The 27,735-nt window shown below is 35.2% G+C and overlaps 1 protein-coding gene across 14 annotated transcripts in view; it reads left to right on the top strand.

The window, feature by feature from the left end:
* ATRX (ATRX chromatin remodeler) overlaps positions 1 to 27,735 on the top strand; it is a 251,334-nt gene that overhangs the window by 168,657 nt on the left and 54,942 nt on the right. For all 14 annotated transcript variants that reach the window (XM_019716363.3, XM_074323977.2, XM_074323981.2 and 11 more), the window contains 2 exons: positions 8,467 to 8,620; positions 13,573 to 13,679. In XM_019716363.3, the coding sequence (XP_019571922.2) occupies positions 8,467 to 8,620; positions 13,573 to 13,679 (261 nt within the window). The remainder of the gene's footprint in view (positions 1 to 8,466; positions 8,621 to 13,572; positions 13,680 to 27,735) is intronic.

Below are 27,735 nucleotides of genomic sequence, written 5' to 3'. Positions count from 1 at the left end.
TTTATCACGGAACATTGATTAGAAAATATGGCATTATCATGTCACTACCTTTTTTCAATTATTAATTCTCTTGTTGGCTCAAAGGAGTATCTTTCCTCAATTAGTAAGTATCTAGGATAATCAGGTATAGACATAATAACAAGAAATATATAATGAATGTTTAATTATAAGTAAGCATTGTGCCCTCTGGTATTTAAGAGGAAAGGAAAAAAGAAAAAAGTAATGTTTATTTACATGTGTACAACTAAGCTGTGTATTATTTTCACTCAATGTGTTAGCTAACTTAATTCGCGAGCAGCTTTGCAGTGTTGTTGATATCTTTATTTTTATAAATGATTGGTAGAAGTGGGATTCGGCCCTAGATACATCCAATCTCTAAGCCACCATGATAGTTTCACTTAACTATTTATAAATACCTGGAAGCATTTCAGGGAATCAAGTATGATTGTAATTAATTTTGTATAGTGAAATTAGTTTTAATGGTTTAGTCTTTTTCCTTTGTAATTGTTCATTGTTGTTCAATAATTTATCATTGTTGTCGACTTTAGGTCTCCCATCTTTCATGTATAGTCTGTGTCACCTCTTTGCTTTCTCTTTCTTTCTGTTGTGCATGAGTGTACACACAGTGAAAGTTTTTGATTGAACTGCCCAGTGGCTAAATTTGTGTTTATCTGTATCTACTTTTGAAAAATTAGTGTTGAGGCTCTGTATCTTCCCAGTACAGCCTGGTTGGGTATCTAGGAATTTGGTTTCTAAATATCTGAATATTTGAAATAGGAAACCAAAGATCTAAAGAGAGGACAGTGTAAATAGCTGTACATTTTTGGCATTTGGGAGTCATGGAGCAAAGCAGTTGACTGTGAAGAGAAGAGAGATATGGAGATGTGGGTGCCAATTAGGCAAATGATCCTGTACTCAAGGTTGGCTGGTCCCAGGCCTGCAATTGAACTACTTTGGCAATTCATTGATAAACATTTCTCTCTCCATTACCTCCTTGGAATAGACAGATGGCAGCCTAACCACCGACCCTGGCTTACTTCCCTAAGAAATTAGGAGAATAGTAAAAATTAAACTACAGAATTTCTCTCCTTTTCTCCTGCTACCCTATAAAGGCAGTTTATTAATGTTCATTTTCCAATTAGAGTTAAATAATATATTTTTCTAAGAATAGTAAAGGAATGGTTATAGTTTTTTTTTTTTTTTTTTTTTTTAAGATTTTTATTATTGGGGAAGGGGAACAGGACATTATTGGGGAACAGTGTGTAGTTCCAGGACTGTTTTTTTCCAAGTCAAGTTGTTGTCCTTTCAATCTTAGTTGTGCAGGGTGCCGTTCAGCTTCAAGTTGTTGTCCTTTCAGTCTTAGTTGTGGAGGGCGCGACTCAGCTCCAGCTCCAGTTGCTGTTGCTAGTTGCAGGGGCGCAGCCCACCATCCCTTGCGGGAGTCTAACCGGCAACCTTGTGGTTGAGAGGATGCGCTCCAACCAACTGAGCCATCGGGAGCTCAGCGGCAGCTCACCTCAAGGTGCCGAGTTCAATCTTAGTTGCAGGGGGCAGAGCCCACCATCCCTTGCGGGAGTCAAGGAGTTGAACTGGCAACCTTGTGGTTGAGAGCCCACTGGCCCATGTGGGAATCGAACCGGCAGCCTTCAGAGTTAGGAGCACAGAGCTCCAACTGCCTGAGCCACCAGGCCAGCCCAGGAATGGTTATAGTTTAATTTTAGGTAATGTGAAGCTCCTGTTATCTCCTTCATTGCCCTCCCAACCTACCTTTTTACTTAAAATTTTCCTCAATCTCTCATCTCATAATTAGAAATAAATAGCTTAGAGTTTGTGTTCCTGGGAATGATTTTCTTAAAACATTCTTTTTGAAATTTTTTTTCTCATAGCTTATGGTTTTTTTTTTCTCATAGGTTATGGTTCAGAGAAGAGAGAGAGTAGATTTATCAGAATGACTCATCCTGTGCTGTAAATGGGTTACATAAATGTATGCTAAGATATTGATCCCTTCATCACTTGGAAGTACAAGTGGGGTCTGAGGTATCGGAGTCACCTCCAGATAATGGAGTGACCTCTTCCATTTTTGCTGGTGTTGCGTATGAGTGTTACTGCTTTCCGTCCGTATATGCCATAATGTGAAAAAGCTTGGAAAGAGTTGGGGCAGAGAGTAGGTGGCTACATGTTATAAGCTTAAAAGCAACCAGGGAAGGCTGTGGTTTCCAAATGACAAACTGACTACTTGTCTAGGGTCTTTGTTTCATTTTAGCCATGTGTAGTCAAATAGAAGTGATTCACATATGGATATATTTTATATTTTTGCAACTGTGTACATGTATAGTTTACCGGAAATATTTTTTTTAGAACAAATAGATGATAAAAATCTAATTTTGTTCTATAGATTTAGATTAATTCCATATAAAGCTGAGTGGATCATAGTATATGAACATACTCGTACATAGCTGGTACTGTAATTTTTAAAAAAATTACTGTCTTATACCATGTTTCCCCGAAAATAAGACCTGGCCAGACTATCAGCTCTAATGCGTCTTTTGGAGCAAAAATTAATATAAGACCCAGTCTTATTTTACTATAATGTAAGACCAAGTCTTGTAATATAATATAATGTAATATAATATAAAATACTGGGTCTTATATTAATTTTTGCTCCAAAAGACGCATTAGAGCTGATGGTCCGGCCAGGTCTTATTTTTGGGGAAACACGATAATAAATGTAAAAAAACCTGAATAGGAAGTATTAAAGGGCCAAAATGTTGTACCTAGGATACGAAATGGATATTACTGTAATTTGCCATGTATAACACGCACCCATGTTTTTGGCTCAAAACTTTCAGGGGGAAAAAATCTTTTGTTTTAATTTTTTTTTTTAATTTTATTTTATTAAATTTATTGGGGTGACAATTGTTAGTAAAATTACATAGATTTCAGGTGTACAATTCTGTATTACATCATCTATAAATCCCATTGTGTGTTCATCACCCAGAGTCAGTTCTCCTTCCATCACCATATATTCGATCCCCCTGTTTTAATTTTTTAACTCAAATTTTTATTTGTTTATATTTAGGTACTTGTTTTTTGTATTATAAAAGAATTTTAGTGTTTTTTAAACATATTATGGTACAAGAAATTTTATTTAACAAATAATTACAAAACACAAGAACAGATACAAGGTACAAGAAATTTTATGTACTGGTAACAAATTTACAATATTTACGCATTATAGAAGGCCAAGAACTCTTCATTGTTGGAAGTTCATCATAAGTTCAACAAAACCGATTATCGTATTCCAGTATATTATTTTGCATACGGATATCGTTATTGATTTCTAGAGTTACATTTTTAACTCATAAGCATAAATAAAAGAATTAAAAACATCTACATAGACACGGAATTAGTACTACCCATGTATGATGCACATCCTTATTTTTCCCTCACCAGTTTCGGCAAAAAAGTATGGATTATACATGGCAAAATACGGGAAATAAGTAGCTGGCTATACTTGAGCTATAATATGATTTTCACTGCATGTTTTAGTTTTACTTCAAAGAGTTTCTGTTTAATTCCTTTGCAGTAGCTTTCTGAATTTTCTAAGAAGCAGAGTCCTGAATAGGTCATTTAAATATACCTTACAGCATCCCCATTTCTGTGTTTTAGTATTTTATTAGGACAGTTATGTGATATGAAAATGACTATATAAACTACTTCAAAATATTCAATTGTTATTTCAGTATTTTTAGAGTAAGCTTTATCGATGAGCATTTACATTTTAAAATGTGTGTAATTAATTGTACGATACCATCTTTTATGATAGAATTTTTGTATATGATGAAGGCCCATAATATCGCTAGTATACTATATTTGTTCATTCAAATATTTATTGCGTGCTTACTATGTGACAAACACTGTTATAGAAGCTTGTGTTATATCTGAACAAAATGCACTCATGGAGCTTACCATTCTACTAGTATTACTGTTTATCCACATAATATTTTAATGATATGCTACCTTTCTTTTTAAACTACAGTATATCTTGCTATAAATATGGTAAATATATATTTAGATGTTTCAAGAAGTTAGGGATAAAGGTGTTGCTTTCTCTTTGTATTTTCTGTTTTTTTTGTTTGATATGATTTTCTTTTTTTCTTGTGTGTTTATGCCTTTACCTTACAAGCATTTCGTGGTATCCAGAGTGAATATTAGGGAGTGGCTTTGATTAATTAATTAATCAATTCACTGTTCCTTCTCTCTCTCTCTCTCTCTCTCTCTCTCTCTCTCTCTCTCTCTCTCTCTCTCACATACACACACACACACAAACAGCACAAATTTATAACAGAAGTAATGATTAATCCATGAGAATGATGAAATAATATTCAGCATAAAATATCTATTAGTTTTAATTACATATTCAGAATATTTATTAATTGGAGTAGCCCATATATTTCTGGGTCACTTTTTAATTTTTTAGACATTACTGTAAGGTATTGTGATTACATCCAATAGGATCAAAACTAGAATGGAATCTGTTGCATTTGCACAGAAATTGTTGCCCGTTGTAAGCTTTGGTTTGAGACTTCTTATCTAGCTGTCACATTTTTACTAACTTTCTGCTACATTTCTTTATTGCTGACGTTCTCACCTTAGGTAAATTACTGTTAGTAAATTTGGATAACCAATGTGTGGAACTGCAGAATTCCCCATAGGTACTGCTCATGTGCAAGTTGACTTATTGTAGGAAGGAGATTAGTCAATATTTGCTTGAGGGCCGGCCCGGTGGCTCAGGCGGTTAGAGCTCCATGCTCCTAACTCCGAAGGCTGCCAGTTCGATTCCCACATGGCCCAGTGGGCTCTCAACCACAAGGTTGCCGGTTCAATTTCTCGAGTCCCGCAAGGGATGGTGGGCTCCGCCCCCTGCAACTAAAATTGAACACGACACCTTGAGCTGAGCTGCCTCCTGAATGGCTCAGTTGGTTGGAGTGTGTCCTCTCAACCACAAGGTTGCCGGTTCGACTCTCGCAAGGGATGGTGGGCTGTACCCCCTGCAACTAGAAAACGGCAACTGGACCTGGAGAGCCGAGCTGCACCCTCCACAACTAAGACTGAAAGGAGAACAACTTGACTTGGAAAAAAAAAAAAAGCCTGGAAGTACACACTGTTCCCCAATAAAATCCTGTTCCCCTTCCCCAATGAAATCTTTAAAAAAAGAAAAAAAAAGAAAAAAACTACCTACTTAAAAGTTGTAGTGAGGACTAAAAGAACAGTAAATATCAAGTACTTAGAATAGCACCTGACCAGTAGTAAGTATGCAATACATTAAAAAATATATATATTTGCTTGATTAGCTATATGGCAGGGGTCCCTAAGACCACCACTAGTTTCGGTGATTCACAGGACTCAGCACATAGTCATATTCACGACTGGTTTATTACAATGAAAGAGTGCAAAGCAAAATCAGCAAAGGGAAAAGGTAAATGGGGTGAAGTCCAGAGGAAACCAGGCGTAACCTTCCAAAATTCATGTCCCGGTGGAGTCACACGGGATATGCTAATTTCTCCAGCAACAAGTTATGACAACATATGTGAAGTGTCATCTACCAGAGAATGTCAATAGAGACTAAGTGCCAAAAGTTTTTATTGGAGACTGGTGACACAGGCACTGTCTGCCTGGCTCTTACCAAATCCCAGACTCCCAGAAAGAAAATAGGTGTTCAGAATAGACCACATTGTTTGTACAAACAATCTAGGCGCAATGAGCCACTCTTATCTCGGAAAGTTTTATATCAGTACAGGGAACTATTTACCATTTAAGTCCCCAGACAACAGCTAAGGGTCAGCCTTGCAAGGAGGCTTTTCTTAGGTGAAATTTTAGTTGACTTGTGAAGGATAGTAAAGCATGAATAGAAGTTTGCCAGGCAAAGAGGAGAAGAAAATAATACAAGACATTGAAGGAAAGGTAGGGAATTTTGTAAATATGTGAAATGTTTAGGCAGTAGTTCATTGTGATTTGAATATAAATGTATAATCAGCTCTCTAAAAAGTAATGGAAATAACTAGGACCCAGACACAAGAAGAGGGAGCTGATAATGTAAATAGTACGTTCAAAAAAAGTGTGCTGTGGAATCCCTGGGGATATGCTAATCTTGAGACTAGCAGTTTTGGTTTTCACCTATCCAGGGATTGGACGCAAGGCCTTGAAACATTTATAAAGTGGAGAGTTCTTAGAACCCAATTTAAAACTGAGTCTCATTAAAGGGTACATACTCTGTGGAAGAGTAGGATAGAAAAAAAATGTTTCAATCTTTTAATCCAGGGAAATGACAAAAAAAGTTTATCTGTTTCACCTTGGGCTCTGGGATGAGAAAAATAATTTCCTCGGATTCATAATCATGGGACTTCCCTCACATAGTTTATGGTTTGAATTTACATTACTTACGTAGTCTAAAAATCTCAAGCTGAAATATTAATCTCAAAAGTAATTCTGGATTGGTGATCCCCTGGAGCACCTGGAAGAAGCAGATGCACAGTCAGTGGAGATAAATGACCTCAACTCACACTACTCAGGATTCTCCCATATGGTATTACAGCTATACTGCAAGTGAAATGATAATTAAAAATTACAGAATACCTGAGGAAACAATTAACCTTAGGAAAAGTTAGCAACAAAATAAGTTAGCAGTCAACTTGATGAAAGTTAATACACAAAACAAATGGCATGATTAGATTCTCGAGAACTTCAGATAATAGAACTGTTTGATGACTATAAAATAAGTATGTTTAAAGTGATATTTTTTAAAGATTAAAAGTATAACTTTATGCCAGACAGTTTAAAACTTAGATGAAGTAGACAACATTCTAGAAAAACATAACAGTATTGAGTCTTCATTGTAGTTATTTCATAGTGGACACAAATTAGAAATAACTTACATGGCTGTGAACATGAGAACTAATAAATAATGGTATATTTATGCAGTGAAATACTACCTGACAGAATATTGAATAAGTCTTACTTTGAGTGAAAAATGAAAAACTACACTGAGTTAAAAGTTAAGTTGTAGAATGATACACATAGTATGGTATATATAGTACATCCTCACTTAATGTTGTTGATACGTTCTGCAACTTCAAGTGAAATGATGTATAACGGAACCAGTTTTACCATAGCTTAATTTATATAAACAAGAATTAAGTTTCTATAGCATCTCATCAATGTTATAACAAAACAACTGAACAAAACGACATTATTCGATGGCCTGCTATAGTTTAATAACATGAAAGGTAATGTACAGTTTAGGGATACACATGTGGTGAACATATAATAATATACACAGAATAGTAAATATGGAATTTAGGTTTTCATTTGTTTTTTTATAATTAAAGTTTATTGGGGTGACAATTGTTAGTAAAGTTACATAGATTTCAGGTGTACAATTCTGTATTACATCATCTATAAATCCCATTGTGTGCTCACCACCCAGAGTCAGTTCTCCTTCCATCACCATATATTTGATCCCCTTTACCCTCATCTACCACCCCCGTGCCCCCTTACCCTCCGGTAGGAATTTAGGTTTTTAGTTACTTGTCAAAGAAGGGAGAGAAAGAAAAAATGTGACTGGGTATGGTCACATATTAGGCTTCAACTACATCAGAAGCAGATTTAACAACTGTTAGAATTTGATAAAGGTGGGATGTGGGAACACAGGTGTTCATTATATTCTATATATGTTTCTGGATATGTAAAATATTTTTCAAAAATGCATAAAAATTTTAAATAATTTTCATTAAAAGGCAATTGAGAAAAGGTACTAAAACATGTAGAACCTGTATATTCCTTATTTTGAATTGAACTGTTTATGTTTAGATCTTTAATGGATTATTTTGTGACACTTTCTTCTTACACCTTTTATAGTAAAGGTTTGTAGTAAAAATAAGAACAAAATGATTTAGTATGATATGGTGATTCTTGGATCAATACTTGTTTGAGTTTTCCAGAATTCTAGTAGCACAGTCAAATGTTTCCTGTCCCTGCCCCTAAGATCTTTTCTCTCTTCATCTCTGAGTCAGTCAGTCTCCCCTCCATTCTTCCTTCTCTTGCTTCCTCTCTCTGTCTCTGTTTGAGTCTCTTTCTTTCCTAGTCCCTGTTTCTTGGGATGTGTTTTGGGGGTTATATTCTTTCAGGGCCTCTGTCTCTTAGTGTCTTTGTCTTTCTGAGCCCCCTACCTCATGTATTTCTCTAGTCTAAAGCTCTCTCTCTCCTAGAGTGGTTGTTTTTCTCTCTGAGCGTGTGCGTGTGTGTGTTTCATTCCCCTCTCCCAAATCCCTATCAGTTTCTTTCTCACTCTCTCCCTGGGTTGATCTATATCAGTTTCTCTTGGTCTTTTTCTTAATCCCTCTCTTGGGGTCTTTGAGTTTCTTTCCTTATTTGCCTCCTTATTTATGTTTCATATATTTTATTTAGGTAAAGCTGCTTCCTCTTCTAATCCAAGCAGTCCAGCTCCAGATTGGTACAAAGATTTTGTTACAGATGCTGATGCTGAGATTTTAGAACATTCTGGCAAAATGGTACTTCTTTTTGAAATTCTTCGAATGGCAGAGGAAATTGGGGATAAAGTGTAAGTTCTTTCCTATTTTTGTTAAATGAAACTTTTAATAACCTTTCTATTGTTTAAACAATTTATCTGAAGAAATATGTTTACTTCCTTTCTAAAGATGTCATTAATTTGGTTAGTGTAGTGATAGACATCTATCTTCCTTCTAAGCCACTAGTTTTGAGTGTATAGTCTGATTATTTTTTCAGTTCTGATTTTCCCTTCTGGCTATTGCACCTTGAACTTGTTTCCTTTAGCCATGCCTCTGGTTAATGTCTATATTTTACCATCTTCAAAACCATTTTTCAATCTATGCAGCGTGGCTTCTACCCTGTCACTTGACTGAGTTTTTTTCCCCCAAAGTCACATCTCTTTAGACTTTATTTTATGTTCTCTTTTTATCATATCTCCTTTGTTTTTAGATCTTATTTGTTTTACTTCTTGCTTTTATTCTCCCATTTCCTTCCCTGCATCCCTACCCCCCAATCTCATCCTTCAAAATACTATTCAAAAAACATGCTTTTAAAGTTTTGAACCAGGCTTATTGTTTAGGCTGTTATAAGGTCCCAACATCTGATCACAGCATATTTTAAAAATATATCTGTGATGCTTTTAATAACGATTTAACATAAGACTGAAAAAAAAAAAGATAGTCATCTTTGGCATTAGTCAAAGATGACTCCCAGGCTTCCAGCCTAAGTGGCTGGTGGATTATGGTGTTATTTTATGAAAATGGACAAGATTAGGGGAGAACTAAGTTTAGTAGAGATAGTACAGACTCTTGCTCTGGATACATTAAGTTTAAGAGGCCTATTAGATATCCATGAGAGATGTCAAGTAGAAAGTGGATATTTGAGTTCAATGTTTCTGGAAAGGTAAGGAGAGATTATTGCTCTAGACATGCTCATGCTTTTTTTCTACTATCAACTTTTGTAGTTTAAAATTAATTTTTATTTGGGTACCATACAACAATTTTAAGTATGTAGAAGGGATTTTAGTAATCTTTTAATTTCCTAAACAGTGCAAGAATCTCTTCTACCATGCTCATCATAAATATTGTCCTAGCCTCTAGGATGGAATATTTGCCATCTTATAAGGCTACCTATAGTTGAATAGTTCAAATTGTTGGAAAATGTATCCTCATGTTTAGTTTATACACTATCCATATAGCTATTTCCCCTCGTCTAAAATAGAATATATCTACTGCTTTTTAAATTTACACTCTTATTAATGATCATTTTTTGTTATAAACCCAACTGATAGATGTTATCAGTGTTAACACTATAATACTATGCACTTCCAAAATTGTGATTACTACTATTCTTTATCTGTCCAGCGTTTCATTATGGAAAATTTTAAACGTAATAAAAAGCAGAAAGAATTTTATAGTGAATACCAAGATATATATACCTGTCACCTAGAATTAATACTACATTCCATATTTTATTGTATTTTCTTCATTATGTATCTATTTATCTGTCCATCCCTCCATCCATCTTATTTTCCTGATGCCTATCAAAGTAGGTTACAGATATCACTACTATAATTTCAGTTGTCTCCTTCTCTTTTTTTTTTATTTTTTAAATTTATTGGGGTGACAATTGTTAGTAAAATTACATAGATTTCAGGTGTACAATTCTGTACAGTTGTGTCCTTCTCAAATAATGGTGGGTGTGTCTCTCTTGTCATTTTTAGCTTTTGCTCTCAGTTCATTGATCTGTTGTTTGTATGGCTTAATTTCAGTCCTGACCACATGGTTTTGAATATACTTCAGTTTTTTAGCATCCATCTCAAAATATGGTTGCACTAGACAGAGCACTTCAGCTGAGTTCTTATTAACACAGAGTTATAGTGAGGCTGGTTCTTGTTTATTCTGGATGCTGTATATCCATTCATGCAATCCAATAAAGAGGTTTTCCAAGTATGGGGAAGGAAGAAATTTTCCTCTACCCTTCTAGGTTCTTTCTGATGGTCTAATAGTTAAGTCAGCATGAGACAGACTAACACGAGAAAGCAACCAAATTTAATTACATATGTACGAATGGGAACCCCACAGATGTGAGAGAATCAGAGACCCCACATACACAAGAGGTTCTGAGGTAGAAAGGTAATCTTGAGCTAAACAATGAGGTGAAATGCCCTGAGGCTTCAGAGGGGAGGAGGACAACACACAGGATAAGAGCAGGTGTTCAGTAAGTAGAAGTTTGCCCTGCCCTGTAGATAGGTAATAAAAAGTTATTTCTGATAAAAGTTTCTCTTGAGCCTCCAGGATCTCAGTTACCTTCAGTTCAAAATAATAAACATGCCAAAGTTGCACATCTTGGAGAGGCCTGTTCTGAACCCCTTTACAGCATCTAAGTTCATATTGAACTTGTGGCCAATTAAACACTTACTTTTTTTTTTTTTTAAAGAACTATTGTTAAATCAGATTTCCCTATTCTCTATTTGTTCAGTTGATCTTTTGACCCAAATTGAAACTTGATATTTTCACAGGGTGAGAGATAAATTAATTTTTATGATTTTAGCCAGTGATATGCTGGCTAAAACTGACTCTCCGAATGAATGAATAGGTGAATGAATGAATGATATACACGTATATGTATATACTGGGGGTGCCACAAAATGTATACAAGTGGACACTTTGGTCAACGTTGCTCAAGCAGTAGTTCGCTGTAATCAGAAGTATCTGGATGCTGATGGTGACCTCTTTGAGCACCTCTTGTAACTGCAGAAGTCAAATGTGACTTTGTATTCATCTTTTGTTAGTGGTATATATTGAATATTGATTTTAATACAGTTTTCCTTTCTTAAAATGTGCATACATTTTTTTGGCACCCCTCTGTATATTGTAGAGAAAGCAAAGAAGCAAGAAAGGAAAGTCCTGATTTGTAATATTTACTGATTTCCATGGTATAAATGCTCCTACTATGTCCAACTCAAGCTACCAACATTATGTCAGAGGTGGGAAGAGATGTTAACAATCCACTTTCCTGTTTCAAGCTAGTTACAGCCAACTCTAATACACCACTGGTTTCAGCCCAGCCCTCCTGATTAATTTGTTTTCTGTCATTTGAATATTAAATTTTGATTGAATCTTTTTTTCCAGATTTTTGATATGTGTGAATTTGATAAGTATTGCCTTTATTTTTTCACATGGGTCATTTATAAAATAGATAAAGCCAAAATAGTTTATATAAGTATGAAAATGATTACTAATCAGGACAGTAATTCTTCATGTTATCTGCAACTAGAAAAGGTTAACAGAGATAACCATTAGTTTATAGCAACTTCGTCCTAAAAGCATTACCTTTCTCATATTGAGACTATCTGAGCTCAGTGGTTCCCAGAACCAGCCTTAATGCTAATTGACTCAAGTCAACCTTTTTCTGGAATAATAGCCCAAATTCCAAATTAATTCCAATTAAATAATTAATGTTTCTAAGAATTTTAATTTTCCCAGTTATGGGAACTGTCAAAAACTTATTTTGTAGTTTAGAAAGAATTGATTCAGTAAAGTTTTTGATTCTGGAAAAGATAATCAATCTACTGCGGGATCAAGGCATAGCTCCTAGTCGTTGGTGCTGACTGCCAGGAGTCAATTCATTTCCTTACCAGTATTCTAGGAGTACCAGCTGGTAGACAGTACCCCACAGTGCAGAGTTCAGGAAGCCATACAATAGTCAGTGCATATGTTAACTCTCAACAGCTGTTTCATAGCTTCAGGTCTTTTTAGTTCTAAATTTAAAGACATCTAGCAGTGAGGGGTGAAGGATCTTCTGGAGTGATAAGCACCTCTCTCTCCTACATTATAGCTTTCAGAATCAAAACAAAAAATATGCTTGCTTACGGGTGTCTAGTTCCTTGTGTCTTGTTCCTACTTTATTTGCTTATAGAAGGGAGAGAATGAATTCTCCTATATTTTTTCTAGATTCTTTCTCACTTCCAGGGTGTAATTATATCCACTTCTCACCAATTGGATAGATTACAGTAGTGGTTTTCAAACTGTTTCTCAGAAGCCGTGTAAGCTGATGACCTAGAGCATAGGGTGAGGAGCCATTAGCACTTTTCCTTCTCCCCCATTACCCAAAACATCTTGCTTTTATATTATGTTTTATTTTAACACCACATCAGACTTTATATGAACAAATAGTTTTAATGAGTATAAAGTTAGAGAACTACTGAGATACAGAATCAAGAATTTGGAGACATATTTGAAATGGAATAGCAAAGCATTTCACAATGTGTACAATCTAAAATTCCTCGAATACTTTTAGTAGGATGGTTTTTTTCTCATAGTCTCTAAACAATGTGTTTTGCAGAGTAAAAGTTTTTAATTTTGATGTCCAGTTTATCAACTTTTTTTTTCATAGATTATATACTTTTGTTGTCATGTCTAAGAATTGTTGGTGTAACCCCAAGTTATGAAGATATTATTTTTTGTGGTCTTCTAAACATTCTGTAGTTTTAGAGTTTACGTTTAGATTTATTCTCCATTTGAATTAATTTTTGTATAAAGTATGAGGTTTAGGCCAATGTTCTTTTTTTTTTTAAATATGGATGTCTAGTTTTGCTAAGACCATTGTTGAAAAGACTGTCCTTTTCCCACTGAATTGCCTTTGCCTCTGTGTCAAAAACCAATTAACTATGTTGTGTGGCTTTTTGTGTAAACTCTCTGTTCTGATCCATTGATTTGTGGTTGTCCCTTCAACAGTACTACATTGTTTTGATTACTCTAGCTTTGTAAATGTTGCAATCCTGTAGCGTTAGGCCTCCAACTTTTTCTCTTCAAAATGGTTTTAGTTACTCTGTGTGCTTGGCATTACTACATAAACTTTCAAATCAGGTTGTTAATTTCTACAAAAAATCCTGCTGGGGTTTTGATTGGAATCTTGCTGAATTTGTAGATCAATTTTGGAAGAAGTGATATCTTTACTGTGTAAATCTTCTAATCCATGAACATTCATCTGTTTTTTTAGCCTTGTGTTTAGCCAGTCTCTCATATCTCTGGACTTAATTGAAGATTTTCTTGAATTGGCTAGTAGGGAGAAAACAGAAGATAAAGATAAACCTCTTATATATAAAGGTGAGTTACAAACATTCCTGTATCATATTTTTTAAAACATTCATTTATACATACATGACACTTCATAAACATTTTAACAGTAAAAGAAAAACTACTACCCAGACCCACACCCTAATATATCCATGTTTTTCTCCACTTTATTCTTATTTTTATCCACATAATTATGGTCTTTGTTGTTGCAATTAGAGCATAACTTTAAAAATTTTGTTTTTTAAATAACTTTATTGAGATATAATTCACATACTGTGCAATTCAACCATCTAAAGTGTACAGTTCAATAGTTTGTAGTATATTCACAGAGTTGTGCAACTATTACCACAGTCAGTTTTTGAAAAATAGAATCACCACCCAAGAAACCCCGTACCCTTTACCTATCACCCTCCTACCTTTCCCTTCCATCTTTTCCTCTCCTAAGCAATCACTATTCTACTTTCTGTTTCTATAGATTGACCTTTCTGAACCTTTAATATAAATGGATTCATATCATATGTGGTGTTTTGTGACTGGCTTCTTTCACATGTTTTCAAGGTTCATTCATTTTGCCAGTACTTCATTCATTTTTATGACCTAATAAAATTTCATTGTTTGGATAATACCTACATTTTGATTTTCCATTCATTCATTCATGGATATTTGGGTTGTATCTTGTGGCTGTTGTGAATAGTGCTGCTATGAACATTTGTGTACAAGGTTTTATTTATTTAAACATCTGTTTTCAATTATTTTCTATATATACCTAGGAATGGAGAACAGATCATATGAGAATTCTGTGTTAACTTATTGAGGAACCACCAAACTGTTTTCCACACTGGCTGCACTTTGACATTCCCACAAGCAGTGTACGGGGTTTCTGATTTATTTTTCACCTCTTCGCCAACACCTTCTTTACTTTTAAAAAAAAATTGTAGTTATCTTAGTGGCTGTGAAGTTGTATCTCATTATGATTTTCATTTGTGTTTCTCTAATGATTAATGTTGAGCATCTTTTCATGTGCTTGTTGGCCATTTATATATTTTTTTGGGAAAATGTTTATTCAGGTCCTTTGCCCATTTTTGAATTGGGTTATTTGTCTTTATGGTATTGAGTTGACAGATTTTTTGTTTTGGTTTTGTTTTTGTTTTTTTTTTTTGTCTGCATTACCAGGCCCTTATCAGATATATGATTTGTAAATATCTTATCTCATTCTGTAGTTGTTTTTTCTCTTTCCAGGTAGTGTCCTTTGAAGCACAAAAGTTTTTCATTTTGGTGAAGTCCCGTTTATGTTTTTGTTACTTGTGGTTTTAGTGTCATATCTAACAAACCATTGCCAAATCCAAGTTCATGAAGATGTACCCCTATGTTTCCGTCAAAGAATTATATACTTTTAGCTCTTACATTTAGATGTTAATCCATTTTGAGTTAATTTTTATATATAGTGAGAGGTAAAGGTCCAACTTCAGTCTTTTGTTATGGCTATGCAATTGTCCTAGCACTGGTTTTTGAAAAGAGTATTCTTCCCCCATTGAATGGTCTTGGAACCCTTGTTGAAAATCAGTTGACCATGGAGATGGAGATTTGTATAGTTCTATTCCATTGACCTATATGTCACTCCTTAATGCTAGTAACACACTGTCTTGATTACTGTTGCTTTGGAAATAAGTTTTGGAAGTGTGAGTCTTCCTACTTTGTTATTCTTTAAGATTGTTTTGGCTATTCTGGATCCCTTGCAATTCCATATAAATTTTAGAAACAGTTTGTAAATTTCTACAAAGATGTCAGCTCGGATTTTGATAGGGATTGTGTTGAATCTGTAGTTCATTTTAGGAAGTACTGTCATCTTAACAATATTAAGTCTTCTGATCGATGAACATGAGATGTTTTACCATTTATTTAGGTCTTTAATTTGTTTCACCAGCGTTTTGTCATTTTTAGTGTATGCATTTTTCACTTCTTGTGTTAAATTTATTTCTACTTTATTCTTTTTGATGGTATTGTAAATGGAATTGTGTTCTTAATTTCATTTTTGGATTTTTCATTGTAAATGTATAAATTGAGTTTTGTATATTAAATCATTTATATACTTGTGTTTTAGTCAATTTGTTAAAGGATGTTTCGTATACAAGGTCATGTCATTTGCAAATAGAGATAATTTCCTTCTTCCTTTCCAATGTGGATTACTTTTTCTTGCCCAATTTACCTGGTTAGAACCTCCAGTATACTGTCAAATGGAAGTGGCAAGAGCAGACATCCTTTTCTTGTGCCTGATCTTAGGGGAAAACAGTCTGATCTTGTACTATTGTGTATAGTTTTAGCTTTCACTGTTTGGTATGGTTTTAGCTTTAGTTTTTTCATGGTTGCTGTTTATCAAGTTGAGGAAGTTCCCTTCTATTTCCAGTTTTTTGAGTGTTTTTTTTTATTTTTATCATGAATGTGTTGGATATCGTCAAATCATTTCTCTGTGTCCATTGAGATGGGTTTTTTAAAAATTCTATTGATATGACATATCACTTTGATTATTATATTTTAAATTAACCTTGCATACCTGGAATAAATCTCAGCCATCGTGTATAATTTCTTTATATATTACTGGATTCAGTATGCTATTTTATTGAGGATTTGTGCCTCCTTATACATAAGAGCTACTAGTTTTCAGTTTTGTTTTCTCATATGGTTTTGATAGTAGGCTAATATTGGACTGACTTACTGAGTTGGGAAGTGTTCCATCTTCTATTTTTTCGAACAGTTTGGAAAGAATTGGTATTAATTCTTCTTAAAATATTTGCCAGATTCAGCAGTGAAGCTATTTGGACCTGGTTTTTCTTGTGGATTGTTGTTGTTATTGTAAAATATACATAACATAAAATTTAACATTTTATCAGAGTGAAAATGGAATCTACAGAATAGGAGACAATACTTGCAAATCATATATCTCATAAGGGGTTAATATCTAGAACACATACACAACTACTACACCTCAACAAGAAAAAGCAACATGATTCAAAAAATGGGCATAAGACTTGAATAGATATTCTCCAAAGATGATACACAGATGACCACCAGACACAGGAAAACACGTTCACTAGTTATTACAGAACTGAAAATCTGAGATGCAACCTCACACACAATAGGATGGCTACTATTACAAAAAAGTAAATAACAAGGGGTTGGTGACAATGTGGAGAAATTGGAACCCTTGTGCACTGTTGGTGAGAATGTAAAATTTTGCAGCTGCCATAGAAAACGGTATGGCTGGTGGTTCCTCAAAAAATTAAAACTAGAATTTTCATATGATCCAGCAATGCTATCTGTGTGTATATAACCAAAAGAATTTAAAGCATGGTCTCAAAGAGATATTTGTATACCCATATTAATAGTAGCATTATTCACAATACTGAAAAGGTTGAAACAACCGAAGTGTATAGTGGTGGATGAATGAAGAAACAAAATGTGGTACACATGTATAATGGAATATTACTCAGCTTTTAAAAGTAAAGAAATCTTGTCACATGCTACAACATGGGTAAACATTGAGGACATTATGCTAAATTAAATAAGCCAGCATAAAAACAACCAATGCTGTGCAATTCCATTTGTATGAGCTATCTGAAGTCGTAGAATTCACAGAGACAGAAAGAAAGTAGAATAGTGGGGAAAGGGAAGGTGGATAGTTGTTTAATGGGTATAGTTTCAGTTTTGCAAGATAAAAAAGTTCTGGGGACCTGTTAACACCACTGAACTATACACTTAAAATGGTTTAGATGATAAATTTTATGGTATGTGTCTTTTACCACAATTTAAAAAATTACACTACCAGCTGCTGGTGGAGGTTGGGTAAAACAGGGTTTTTGTTTGTTTTGTTTTGCACAAAATCCTTCCAGTTTTATCTGTATTTATTTGTCTTTCATTAAAAAATACAAATTTTGAAAAACTGGTAAGACATGTGGGAAAGGAAACTGAGAACTCCACATTTGTTTAGTCTGTAAGGCAAAGTAGATTTGTATCGAAAATTAAATAGACAATAAATTAAAAAGAAAAGATATGTGATGAGTACCTACCAGGTACTCTGCCAAGGATTAGGACATAGCCAAAGAACAAATATTTCTACTAGCAATGTCTAAGAGTTTACAGTTGTAGTGCCTCTCTTAGTAGCAATCTAATGGGTAATATGAATATTTAACAAATAAATACAGAACATTAAATGCCCAGGAAATTGAGAGGAGGAGAATATTTCTATAATTTGGGAAACAGTTGGTATAATTGTGCTACCTCAAGATATCTTGGGCACCTCTTTATTATGTCTTAACTTTATTTACCCTTATCAGTCAATTCGTAGAAAAAAAGAAACCCAAATGGGGGGGGGGTTAGATAGAGAGGGAAAAAGTTTCTACCATTTTGACCATTTTTAAATGTACAGTTCTGTGGCATTATTTATGTTGCCATGCAACCATCACCACCATATTTAAAATAAATTTTACCAGTTTTCCTGGGGAGCAAGTCCATGGAGCTTCTTACACTGTCAAACCAGAAATCCCTCTCCCCATGGATTAAATTTTGTTCCTTGCAGTTATCATTTTAGGAAATTTTTTAAAAATTGTTTTTCGATTACAGTTGATTTCCAATATTAGTTTCAGGTGTACAGCATAGTGGTTAGACATTCATATAACTTATGAAGTGATACCGCTGATAGTACCTACCTGGTGCCATACGTAGTTATTACAATATTATTGACCATAATCCTTATGCTGTACTTGGCATTCTTATGACTATTTTGTAACTACCAATTTGTAGTTAATACCTTCACCTTTTTCACCCAGACTCCCCAACCCCCTGCCCCCATGTGTTAACCATCAGTTTGTTCTCTGTATCTATGAAGCTGTTTGTTTTATTTGTTCGTTTATTTTGTTTTTAGATTCCACATATAAGTGAAATCATATAGTATTTGTCTTTATCTGACTTACTTAACTCAGCATAATACCCGCTAGGTCCATTCACATTGTCAGAAATGGCAATAGTTCATTGTTTTTTGTGGCCAAGTATTATTCCATTGTATATATGTACCACTTCTTTATTCAGTCATCTATCAATGGGCACTTAGGTTGTTCTATATCTTGGCTATTGTTAATAATGCTGAAATTAACATAGGAGTACATATATCTTTTCAAATTAGTGTTTTGGATTTCTTTGGATAAATACCCAGAAGTGGAATTGTTGGGTCATAAAGTAGTTCTGTTTTTAATTTTTTGAGGAACCTCCATACTGTTTTCCATAGTGGACGCACCAATTTGCAACCCACCAACAATGCATGAGGGTTCCCTTCTCTTCACATCCTCGCCAACACTTGTTTGTTTGATTTGTTTTATTAGTTTCAGGTATACAAAACAACATAGTTATTAGACATTTACACACCTCACAAAGAGATAACCCCAACAAGTTTACTACGCATCTGACCCCGCACATAGCTATTACAATACCCTTGACTGTATTCCCTATACTGTATTTTATATTCCGTGTGTGTGTGTGTAAATTCGATATTATGTTAGTTGCAGGTGTACAGTGTAGTGGTTAGGCATTTATTTAATTTATGAAATGATCTCCCCCAATAAGTCTAGTACACATCTGACACTGTACATAGTTTTTACAATATTACTGACTATATTTCCCATACTGTATTCCACATCCTTATGACTATTTTGTAGCTACCAATTTGTACTTCCTAATTCCTTCACCTTTCTCACCCAGTCCCCAACCCCCTCCCTTCTAGCTTGTTTTCTGCTGATTTATTGATGGTGGCCATTCTGACAAGTGTGTGATGATATCTCCTTGTGGTTTTATTTGGATTTCTTTGATGGTTAGTGACATTGAGCATCTTTTCATATGTCTATGGGCCTTGCGTATGTCATCTTTGGAGAAATGTCTATTCAGGTCCTCTGCCCATTTTTAATTGGATTGTTTGCTTTTTTGGTTTTAAGTTCCTGATATTTTGGATATTAACCCCATATTGGATGTACTCTTGGCAAATATCTTCTCCCATTCAGTAGATTGTCTTTTGTTTTGTTGACAGTTTCCTTTTTTGTGCAGAAACTTTTTAGTTTAATGCAGTCCCATTTGTTTATTTTTATTTTGTTTCCCTTGCCCAAGGAGATGTGTCCAAAAAAAAAATTGCTACGTGTAACGTCAAAGAGTTCACTGCCTATCTTTTCTTCTATGAGTTTTATGGTTTTGGGTATTATTTAAACCTTTAATCCATTGCGAGTTTATCCTTATATATGGTATAAGGAGGTGGTCCAGTTTAATTTCCTTGCATGTATATGTCCAGTTTTCCCAACATCATTTATTGAAGAGACAGTCTTTACCCCATTGTATATTCTTGCCTCCTTTGTCATAGATTAATTGACCATATGGGTGTGAATTTATTTCTGGACTCCCTATTCTCTTCCATTGAAATATGTGTTTTTATGCGAGTACCATGCCAATTTTATTGCTAGAGCCCTGTGGTATAGTTTGATATCAGGATACCTCTAACGTTGTTCTTTTTTCTCAAGATTGCTGTGGTTCTTCAGGGTCTTATGTGGTTCCATATAAATTTTAGGATGATTTGTTCTAGTTCTGTGAAAAATACCATTGGTATTTTGACAGGGATTGCATCGAATGTATAGATTGCTTGGGTAACATGGATATTTTAACAATGTTAATTATCCTATCCATGAGCAAGGTGTAAGCCTTCATTTACTTGTGTCTTCAGTTTCTTTCTTCAGTGTCTTATAATTTTCTGAGTACAGATCTTTTACCACCTTGGTTAAATATATTTCTAGGTATTTTATTTTTTGATACATTTGTGAATGAGATTTTTAAATTTCTCTTTCTGGTACTTCCTTATTGGCGTATAAAAATACCACTGATTTTTGGATATTTTGTATCTGCTACTTTACAGCATTAATTTATCAGTTTTAATAGTTTTTTGGTATAATCTTTAGGGTTTTCTATACATAGTGTCATGTTGTCTGCAAATAGAGAGGGTTTACTTCTTCCTTTCCAATTCGGATGCCTTTTATTTCTTTTTCTTGTCTGATTGCTATGGCTAGGATTTCCAGTACTGTGTTGAATAAAAGTGGACATCTTTGTCTTTTTCCAGATCTTAAGGAAAGCACTTTTAGCTTTTCACCGATGTTGTTTGTGTATTTGTCTTATATGGCCTTTATTATGTTGAGGTATGTTCACTCCATCTGCACTTTGCTGAGAGTTTTTATAATAAAATGATGCTGGAGTTTGTGAAATGATTTTTGTGCATCTATTGATATGATCATATGATTTTTATCCTTCATTTTGTTTATGTGGTGTATCACATTAATTGATTTGTGGTTATTGAACCAACCTTGCATTCCAATTGTACATCCTAATTGATCATATTGTATAATCTTTTTAATGCATTGCTGAGTTCGGTTTGCTAATATGTTGTTGAAGATTTTTTTTTTAATTTTTAATTTATTTTAAGTGTGTTTTTCCAGGACCCATCAGCTCCAAGTCAAGTAGTTGTTTCAGTCTAGTTGTGAAGGGCGCAGCTCACAGTGGCCCATGTGGGGATCGAATCAGCAACCTTGTTGTTAAGAGCACCGCACTCTAACCACTTGAGCTAGCCAGCCACCCTTGTTGAGGATTTTTGCATCTATGTTCATCAGGGATATTTGCCTATAATTTTCTTTTTTGTAATGTCTTTTTCGGTTTTGGAATCAGGGTAATGCTGACCTTGTAAAATGAGCTTTGGAGCTTTCCCTCCTCTTGAATTTTTTGGAATAGTTTGAGAAGGATGGGCGTTAATTTTTTGAATGTTGGGTAAAATTCACCTGTGAAACACTCTGGTTGAGGACTTTTGTTTGTTGGGAGTTTTTTTATTACTGATTTAATTTCATTAGTAGTTATTGGTCTGTTCAGATTTTCTGTTTCTTCTTGATTGAGTCCTGTAAGATTATATGTTTCTATGAATTTATTCATTTCTTCCAGGTTTTCCATTTTTTGGCATATAACTGTCCATAGTATTTTCTTATAATCTTTAGTATTTCTGTGGTGTCAGTTGTCACTTCTCTTTCATTTTTTATTTTATTTATTTGGATTCTCCCTTTTTTTCTTGATGAGTCTTGTTAAAGGTTTATCAGTTTTGTTTATCTTTTCAAGAACCAGCTCTTAGTTTCATTGATTTTTTTTTTTATGCTCTTTTTTTTCCACTCTGATGTTTATTATTTTCTTCCTTCTACTCGGGTCGTGTTTATTCCTGTCTTTCTTGTTTCTTTAGGTGTGAGGTTAGACTGTTAATTTGATATTTTTCTTGTTTCTTGAGGCAGGCCTGTATTGCTACAAATTTCCGTTTTAGAACTGGTTTGGATATGTCAAACAGATTTTTTTTGGTCATTGTTTTTTCATTTTCATTTGTTTCATGGTATCTGTTGACTTAATCCTTGACCTCTTTGTTTAGTAGCTTTGTGATTTATTTAGCCTCTATGTGTTTGTGTGTTTTTTATTTTTCTTGTAATTGATTTCTAGTTCCATACCATTGTGGTCGGAGATGATGCTTGATATGATTTCAATCTTCTTAAATTTATTGAGGCTTGTTTTTCTTTCTTGATGTGTGGTCAGTTCTGGAAAATATTCCACGTGCACTTGAGAAGAATATATATTCTGCTGCTTTGAGGTGAAATGCTTTAAAAATGTCAATTCCACCTGCTATAATGTGTCATTTAAGGCTGCTGTTTCCTAAGGCTGTTGATTTACTGTCTGGATGATCTTTCCATTGATGTGAATGGCGTGTTAAAGTCCCCAATTAGGACTGTTACTATCGATTTTTTAAAAGAGAACTTTATACCAGGAGTGCCAAAAAAATGCGTGAGTGGACACTTTGGTCAACATTGCTCAAGCAGTAGTTCGCCATAATCAGAAGTGTCTGGCCACTGATGGTAACTACTTTGAGCACCTCTTGTAATTGTAGAAGTCAAACGTGACTTGTATTCATCTTTTGTTATCGGTATATATTTAGTATTACAATTTTAATAGTTTTCCTTTCTAAAAATGTGTGTATACATTTTTGGACACCCTCTGTATCTGTCAATATTTGCTTTATATATTTAGGTGCTCATATGTTGGGTGCATAAATGTTTACAGGGGTTCTATCCCCTTGTTGGATTTATCCCTTTATCATTATGAAATGTCCTTCTTTGTCTCTTGTTATGGCCTTTGTTTTAAGGTCTGTTTTGTCTGACATAAGTATTGCTAGTCCAGCTTTTTTTAAATTTCCATTTTCATGAGATATCTTTTTTCATCCTTTTACTTTCAGTCTCTGTATGTCTTTCAATCTGAAGTGGGTCTCTTTTAAGTAGCATATATATGGTTCTGTTTTTTTTTATCCATTCCATCACCCTGTGTGTTTTAATTGGAGCATTTAAACCATTTACATATATAGTAACTACTTATAGGTATGTAGTTATTGCCATTTTAGTATTCATATATATATATAATTTTTTTAAAGAAGTCCCTTTAACATTTCTTGTAATACTGATTAGGTGATGATGAACTCATTTAACTTTTCCTTGTCTGAGAAGCTCTTTATCCTTCAGTTTTAAATGATTGCCTTGCTGTGTAGAGTAGTCTTGATTATAGATCATTGCTTTTCATCACTTTGAATATTTCCTGCAAATCCCTTCTGGCCTGCAAAGTTTTTGTTGAGAAATCAGCTGGTAGTCTTATGGGAGCTCCCTTGTAAGTAACTAGTTGCCTTTCTCTTCCTATTTTTAAGATTCCTGCTTTGTCTGTAACCATTACATTTTAATTATGATGTGTCTTGGTGTGGGCCTGTTTGGGTTCATCTTGTTTGGGACTCTCTGTGCTACCTGGGCTTGTATGTCTATTTCCTTTGCTAGGTCAGGGAATTTATCTGTATTTGTTCCATCAAATTGGTTTTCAATCTTTCGCCCTCTCTCTTCTTCTAGTACTCCTATGATTCAAATATATATATATATTTTTTAAGATTTTATTGGGAAAGGGGAACAGGACTTTATTGGGGAACTGTGTGTACTTCCAGGCCTTTTTTTTTTTCCAAGTCAGATTGTTGTCCTTTCTATCTTAGTCGTGGAGGGTGCTGTTCAGCTTCAAGTTGTTGTCCTTTCAGTCTTAGTTGTGGAGGGCGCAGCTCAGCTCCAGGTCCAGTTGTCATTGCTAGTTGCAGGGGGCGCAGCCCACCATCCTTTGTGGGAGTCGAACCGGCAACCTTGTGGTTGAGAGGATGCACACCAACCAACTGAGCCATCCGGGAGCTCAGTGGCAGCTCAGCTCTAGGTGCCATGTTCAATCTTAGTTGCAGGGGGCGGAGCCCACCATCCCTTGTGGGTGTCAAGGAGTTGAACTGGCAACCTTGTGGTTGAGAGCCCACTGGCCCATGTGGGAATCGAACCGGCAGCCTTCGGAGTTAGGAGCATGGAGCTCCAACCGCTTGAGCCACCAGGTCGGTCCCAAATACTTTGTTTGATCTTGTCCCAGAGATCCCTTAAACTATTCTCTCTCTCTCTCTCTCTCTCTCTCTCTCTCAATTCTTTTTTCCCCCCTTTTACATTTGTGTATTTTCTGCTACCTTGTTTCCAAATCACTCATTCCATTCTTTGCTTCATCTAATCTGATGTTGATTCCATGTAATGTATTCTTCATTTCTGATTGGTTCTTTTTTATGGTTTCTATCTCTCTGTGTAATTTCTCAGTAATATAATCTATATTCTTTCCCTAAGTTCAGTGAGCGTACTCATAACCAGGCTTTTCAACTCTTCATCTGGTTGATTGCTTGGCTCCTTTTCATTTATTTCTTTTTTTGTCATTTTTTCCTGTTCCTTCATTTGGGACATGTTCCTTTGTCTCCTCATTTGGTTGACTCCTTGTGTTTGTTTCTTTTTATTAGGTATATCTGCTTCATCTCCCAGTCTTGGTGTCCTTATGTAGTGGGTGTCTTGTCTCCCTGGTCGTCTGAGATGGGTGCTTTTGTGGATATGTGTGTGCCCTGCTGTTGTTATTGAGCCTTGGTTGCTGTTGGCATGTCAGTAGGTGCAATTGACCCTCACGCTGACTGTCTATGAAGACTGGCCATGACTCTATAGCTGATGAGGTATTATGCAAGCATTGATTCCAGTGAACAGAATTTTCTTTAGTGGGGCTCTGGTTCTTGCCTTGTCTGCCCTTTGGGTATGTAATTTGTGGAGCTATTTGGATGGTGCTCTGGTGTGGTCTAATGCCAGCCACCAGGTATATTGTTTCTGGGGCCCCTGGGAGCATCTCTGGTGCAGGTCAAGTTCAGCCACTTCCTATATCTGGTACAGGGCCACCTGGTAAAAATCTACAAACTTTGCTGTGGTTGTTAGGTGCCTGTGCTGTGCTTAGAGCCTCCTGGGAGAGGCTATATTGTAATACGATTCCGGCTACCACTGTGCAAGGCTTGGGCCATGTAGTGAGAGGTACAGGGAATGCCGAGGCCATCTACCACTTGTCTGGAGTTTATGGAACTTTGAGAGATATTAGGTAAGTATGCAGTACAGGTGGAGGCCAGCCACTGTGTGGAACAGCCACCGAAAGATGTTCAGTTTGAGGGTTTAATTCGGTGAGGTAGTGTCTCGGAATCCTCAGGGTGGGTCGAGCAGTGTTTAGCAGGTTGATGGAGACTCAGATTTGGCGCCTATCTGTGCCTGCAGGCTGTGTGGGAGGGGGCACAACAAAGAAACAGTGGCACCTGCCAGAAGTTCTGTCCCCGAGAGAGCTGCCCTTGCAGCTTCTCTGAAGCCAGACTATTCTTCATTGTATGTCCCTGGCACTTTTCGAGCTGTTACCGCTTTGCTGAAGTTTAGAGCAAGTGTTTGTGAGTGAGTGTGTCTGTGTGTGGGCCCTTTAAGAAGATGCCTGTATCTATAGCATCCCTCCATCTCACCCAGTCAAAATCAGCACTGATGTTTATAGCCAGGTGTTGTAAGGACTCCTTGTCCTGGCCCTAGTGCTCTGCGCTGGGGTGACCGATGTGTGGCTGGGACCTTACCCCACCCAGGGGAGCCTCTAAGCTGAGCTATCCCTCCCGATTCTTAACTTGAGCTATGTGGGTGTGGGACTAGCCGTTTCATGTTTCAGCCCCTCCTGCCAATCTTAATGTGGCTTCTTCTTTTATCTGTTTAGTTGTAGTTCTGTTCAGCTAGTCTTCAATTGGTTTTCAAGGGTGGTGGTTCTATAATTCAGTTGTAATTTTGAAATGGTCATTGGATGAGGCAAGCACAGCATTTATCTAATCTGCCATCTTGACCAGAACTCTAAATATGTTTTTCTGTCATCACTATGTATTTTTTTTTTTAGTCAGATTTTATATTCTGGCAGTGCTTCATTGTCTGAAAGCCTGTTACCAAAAAGTTGTATCAGTTTACTCAGTAAAGAAATGGAAAATGCCCATGTTACCATATAGTACTATAATTATGTCGTCTTCATCTTTAATGGGTAAAAATCAATTGTCTTTGTTTTAATTTATATTTTTCTGACCACTGGCAAGGTTAAATATTTTTCCATACGCTTGCTAGTTCATATCTAATTTTATAAATTGTCTTCAGCAAATATTTGTTTTAACTATTAAATTGCTTTGGTTTATCTTTTGAGTGCCTACTTATCTTTTGAGTACTACTACTACCACCATGTTTCCCCGAAAGTAAGCCCTAGCTGGACAATCAGCTCTAATGCCTCTTTTGGAGCAAAAATTGATACAAGACCTGGTCTTATTTTACTACAAGACCTGATCTTATTTTACTACAAGACCTGGTCTTATTTTACTATAAGACCTGGTCTTATTTAATTTAATTTAATTTAATTTAATTTAATTTAATACCATACCAATACCAATACCAATACCAATACAATACGAGGCTGGGTCTTATATTAACTTTTGCTCCAAAAGACGCATTAGAGCTGACTGTCTGGCTAGGTCTTATTTTCGGGGAAACATGGTAGCACTACTACTATTACTACTACTACTACTACTAATAATAATAATAATACTACTACTGTGTTTTGGGCACTGAACTAGTTTAAAGAAGTATTACAGGAACTCATATTATAGAGAGGGATCAAACACACATATGTGCCACAATAGAGATATATATAATTTGCTGTGAGATCTTGGGTGATAATATTAAGTGCTCAGTAATCTTAATTAATGTGTGATTGGCACTGTTCTAAGTGGCCTTTTGCTTATATTAACTTATTTAATAAACAACAATCCTATGTAGTGGGTACTCTAGTTATCCACCATTTTGAAAGATAAAGACACTGAAGCAAAAGTTTAATTAATTACTTTGCCCTAAGTGAAAATGGTAATAAATGATGAAACTGGGATTAAACTCAAGGAGTCTTGACTCAAAGTTTATATTTTTTATTACTAACCTATACTGACTGTATCACAGTTTTTTACATGTTGGATTCACAGAAGTGATGGTACAGATTGTTCATCCGTATTATCACAGAAACATGAGTGTGTCAAAATACTTTAAAACATATTCATATATTCCGTTTATTTATGATTAGCATATTTATTTTAATAATTATCCTGTTCAAGTGAAAAGTTGATGCAAATGTGTCTCCAGTCTCTTACTTTTTTATCCAACCTTCTGTCTCAAATTCTTTTTTCCTTGGATGTTTATGCCTTTTTTTCCAGTTGAAAGAAATAAAAACCATAAGTAAATAGAGTTTCTTAGCCATTACTGATGTTTCGATGTAGGTACAGCTATAGGTAAGTAATAAACATGTCGAAAAGGATCTTTTAAACTAATGTACTGTACTTTAAACTAATACATTAAAATAATGTATTAAGTAAATAGCTGAGAGACATAAATCTCAGTTTTGCCAACTTGTTTTTATGTTAACCCTCTAGGGTGTGATATGAATTTTGCTTGGAGGTGAAGTAGTATTATGTTGGCAGTTAAAGAATTTATACAGAAATTATATATGATAAAATATAAAAATGTCATAAGCATTTAATCCCTTGGTGTTTTAATGTCAATATAAGTATTGGGTAAAATTTCACCTC

This window comes from Rhinolophus sinicus, chromosome 18 (genome assembly GCF_057876585.1).
Source record: "Rhinolophus sinicus isolate RSI-liver-muscle chromosome 18, RSI-T2T, whole genome shotgun sequence".
Lineage (NCBI taxonomy): Eukaryota > Metazoa > Chordata > Mammalia > Chiroptera > Rhinolophidae > Rhinolophus > Rhinolophus sinicus.
Note: the sequence above shows the minus strand (reverse complement) of the source record. Positions and strands in the feature narration are given on the sequence as shown.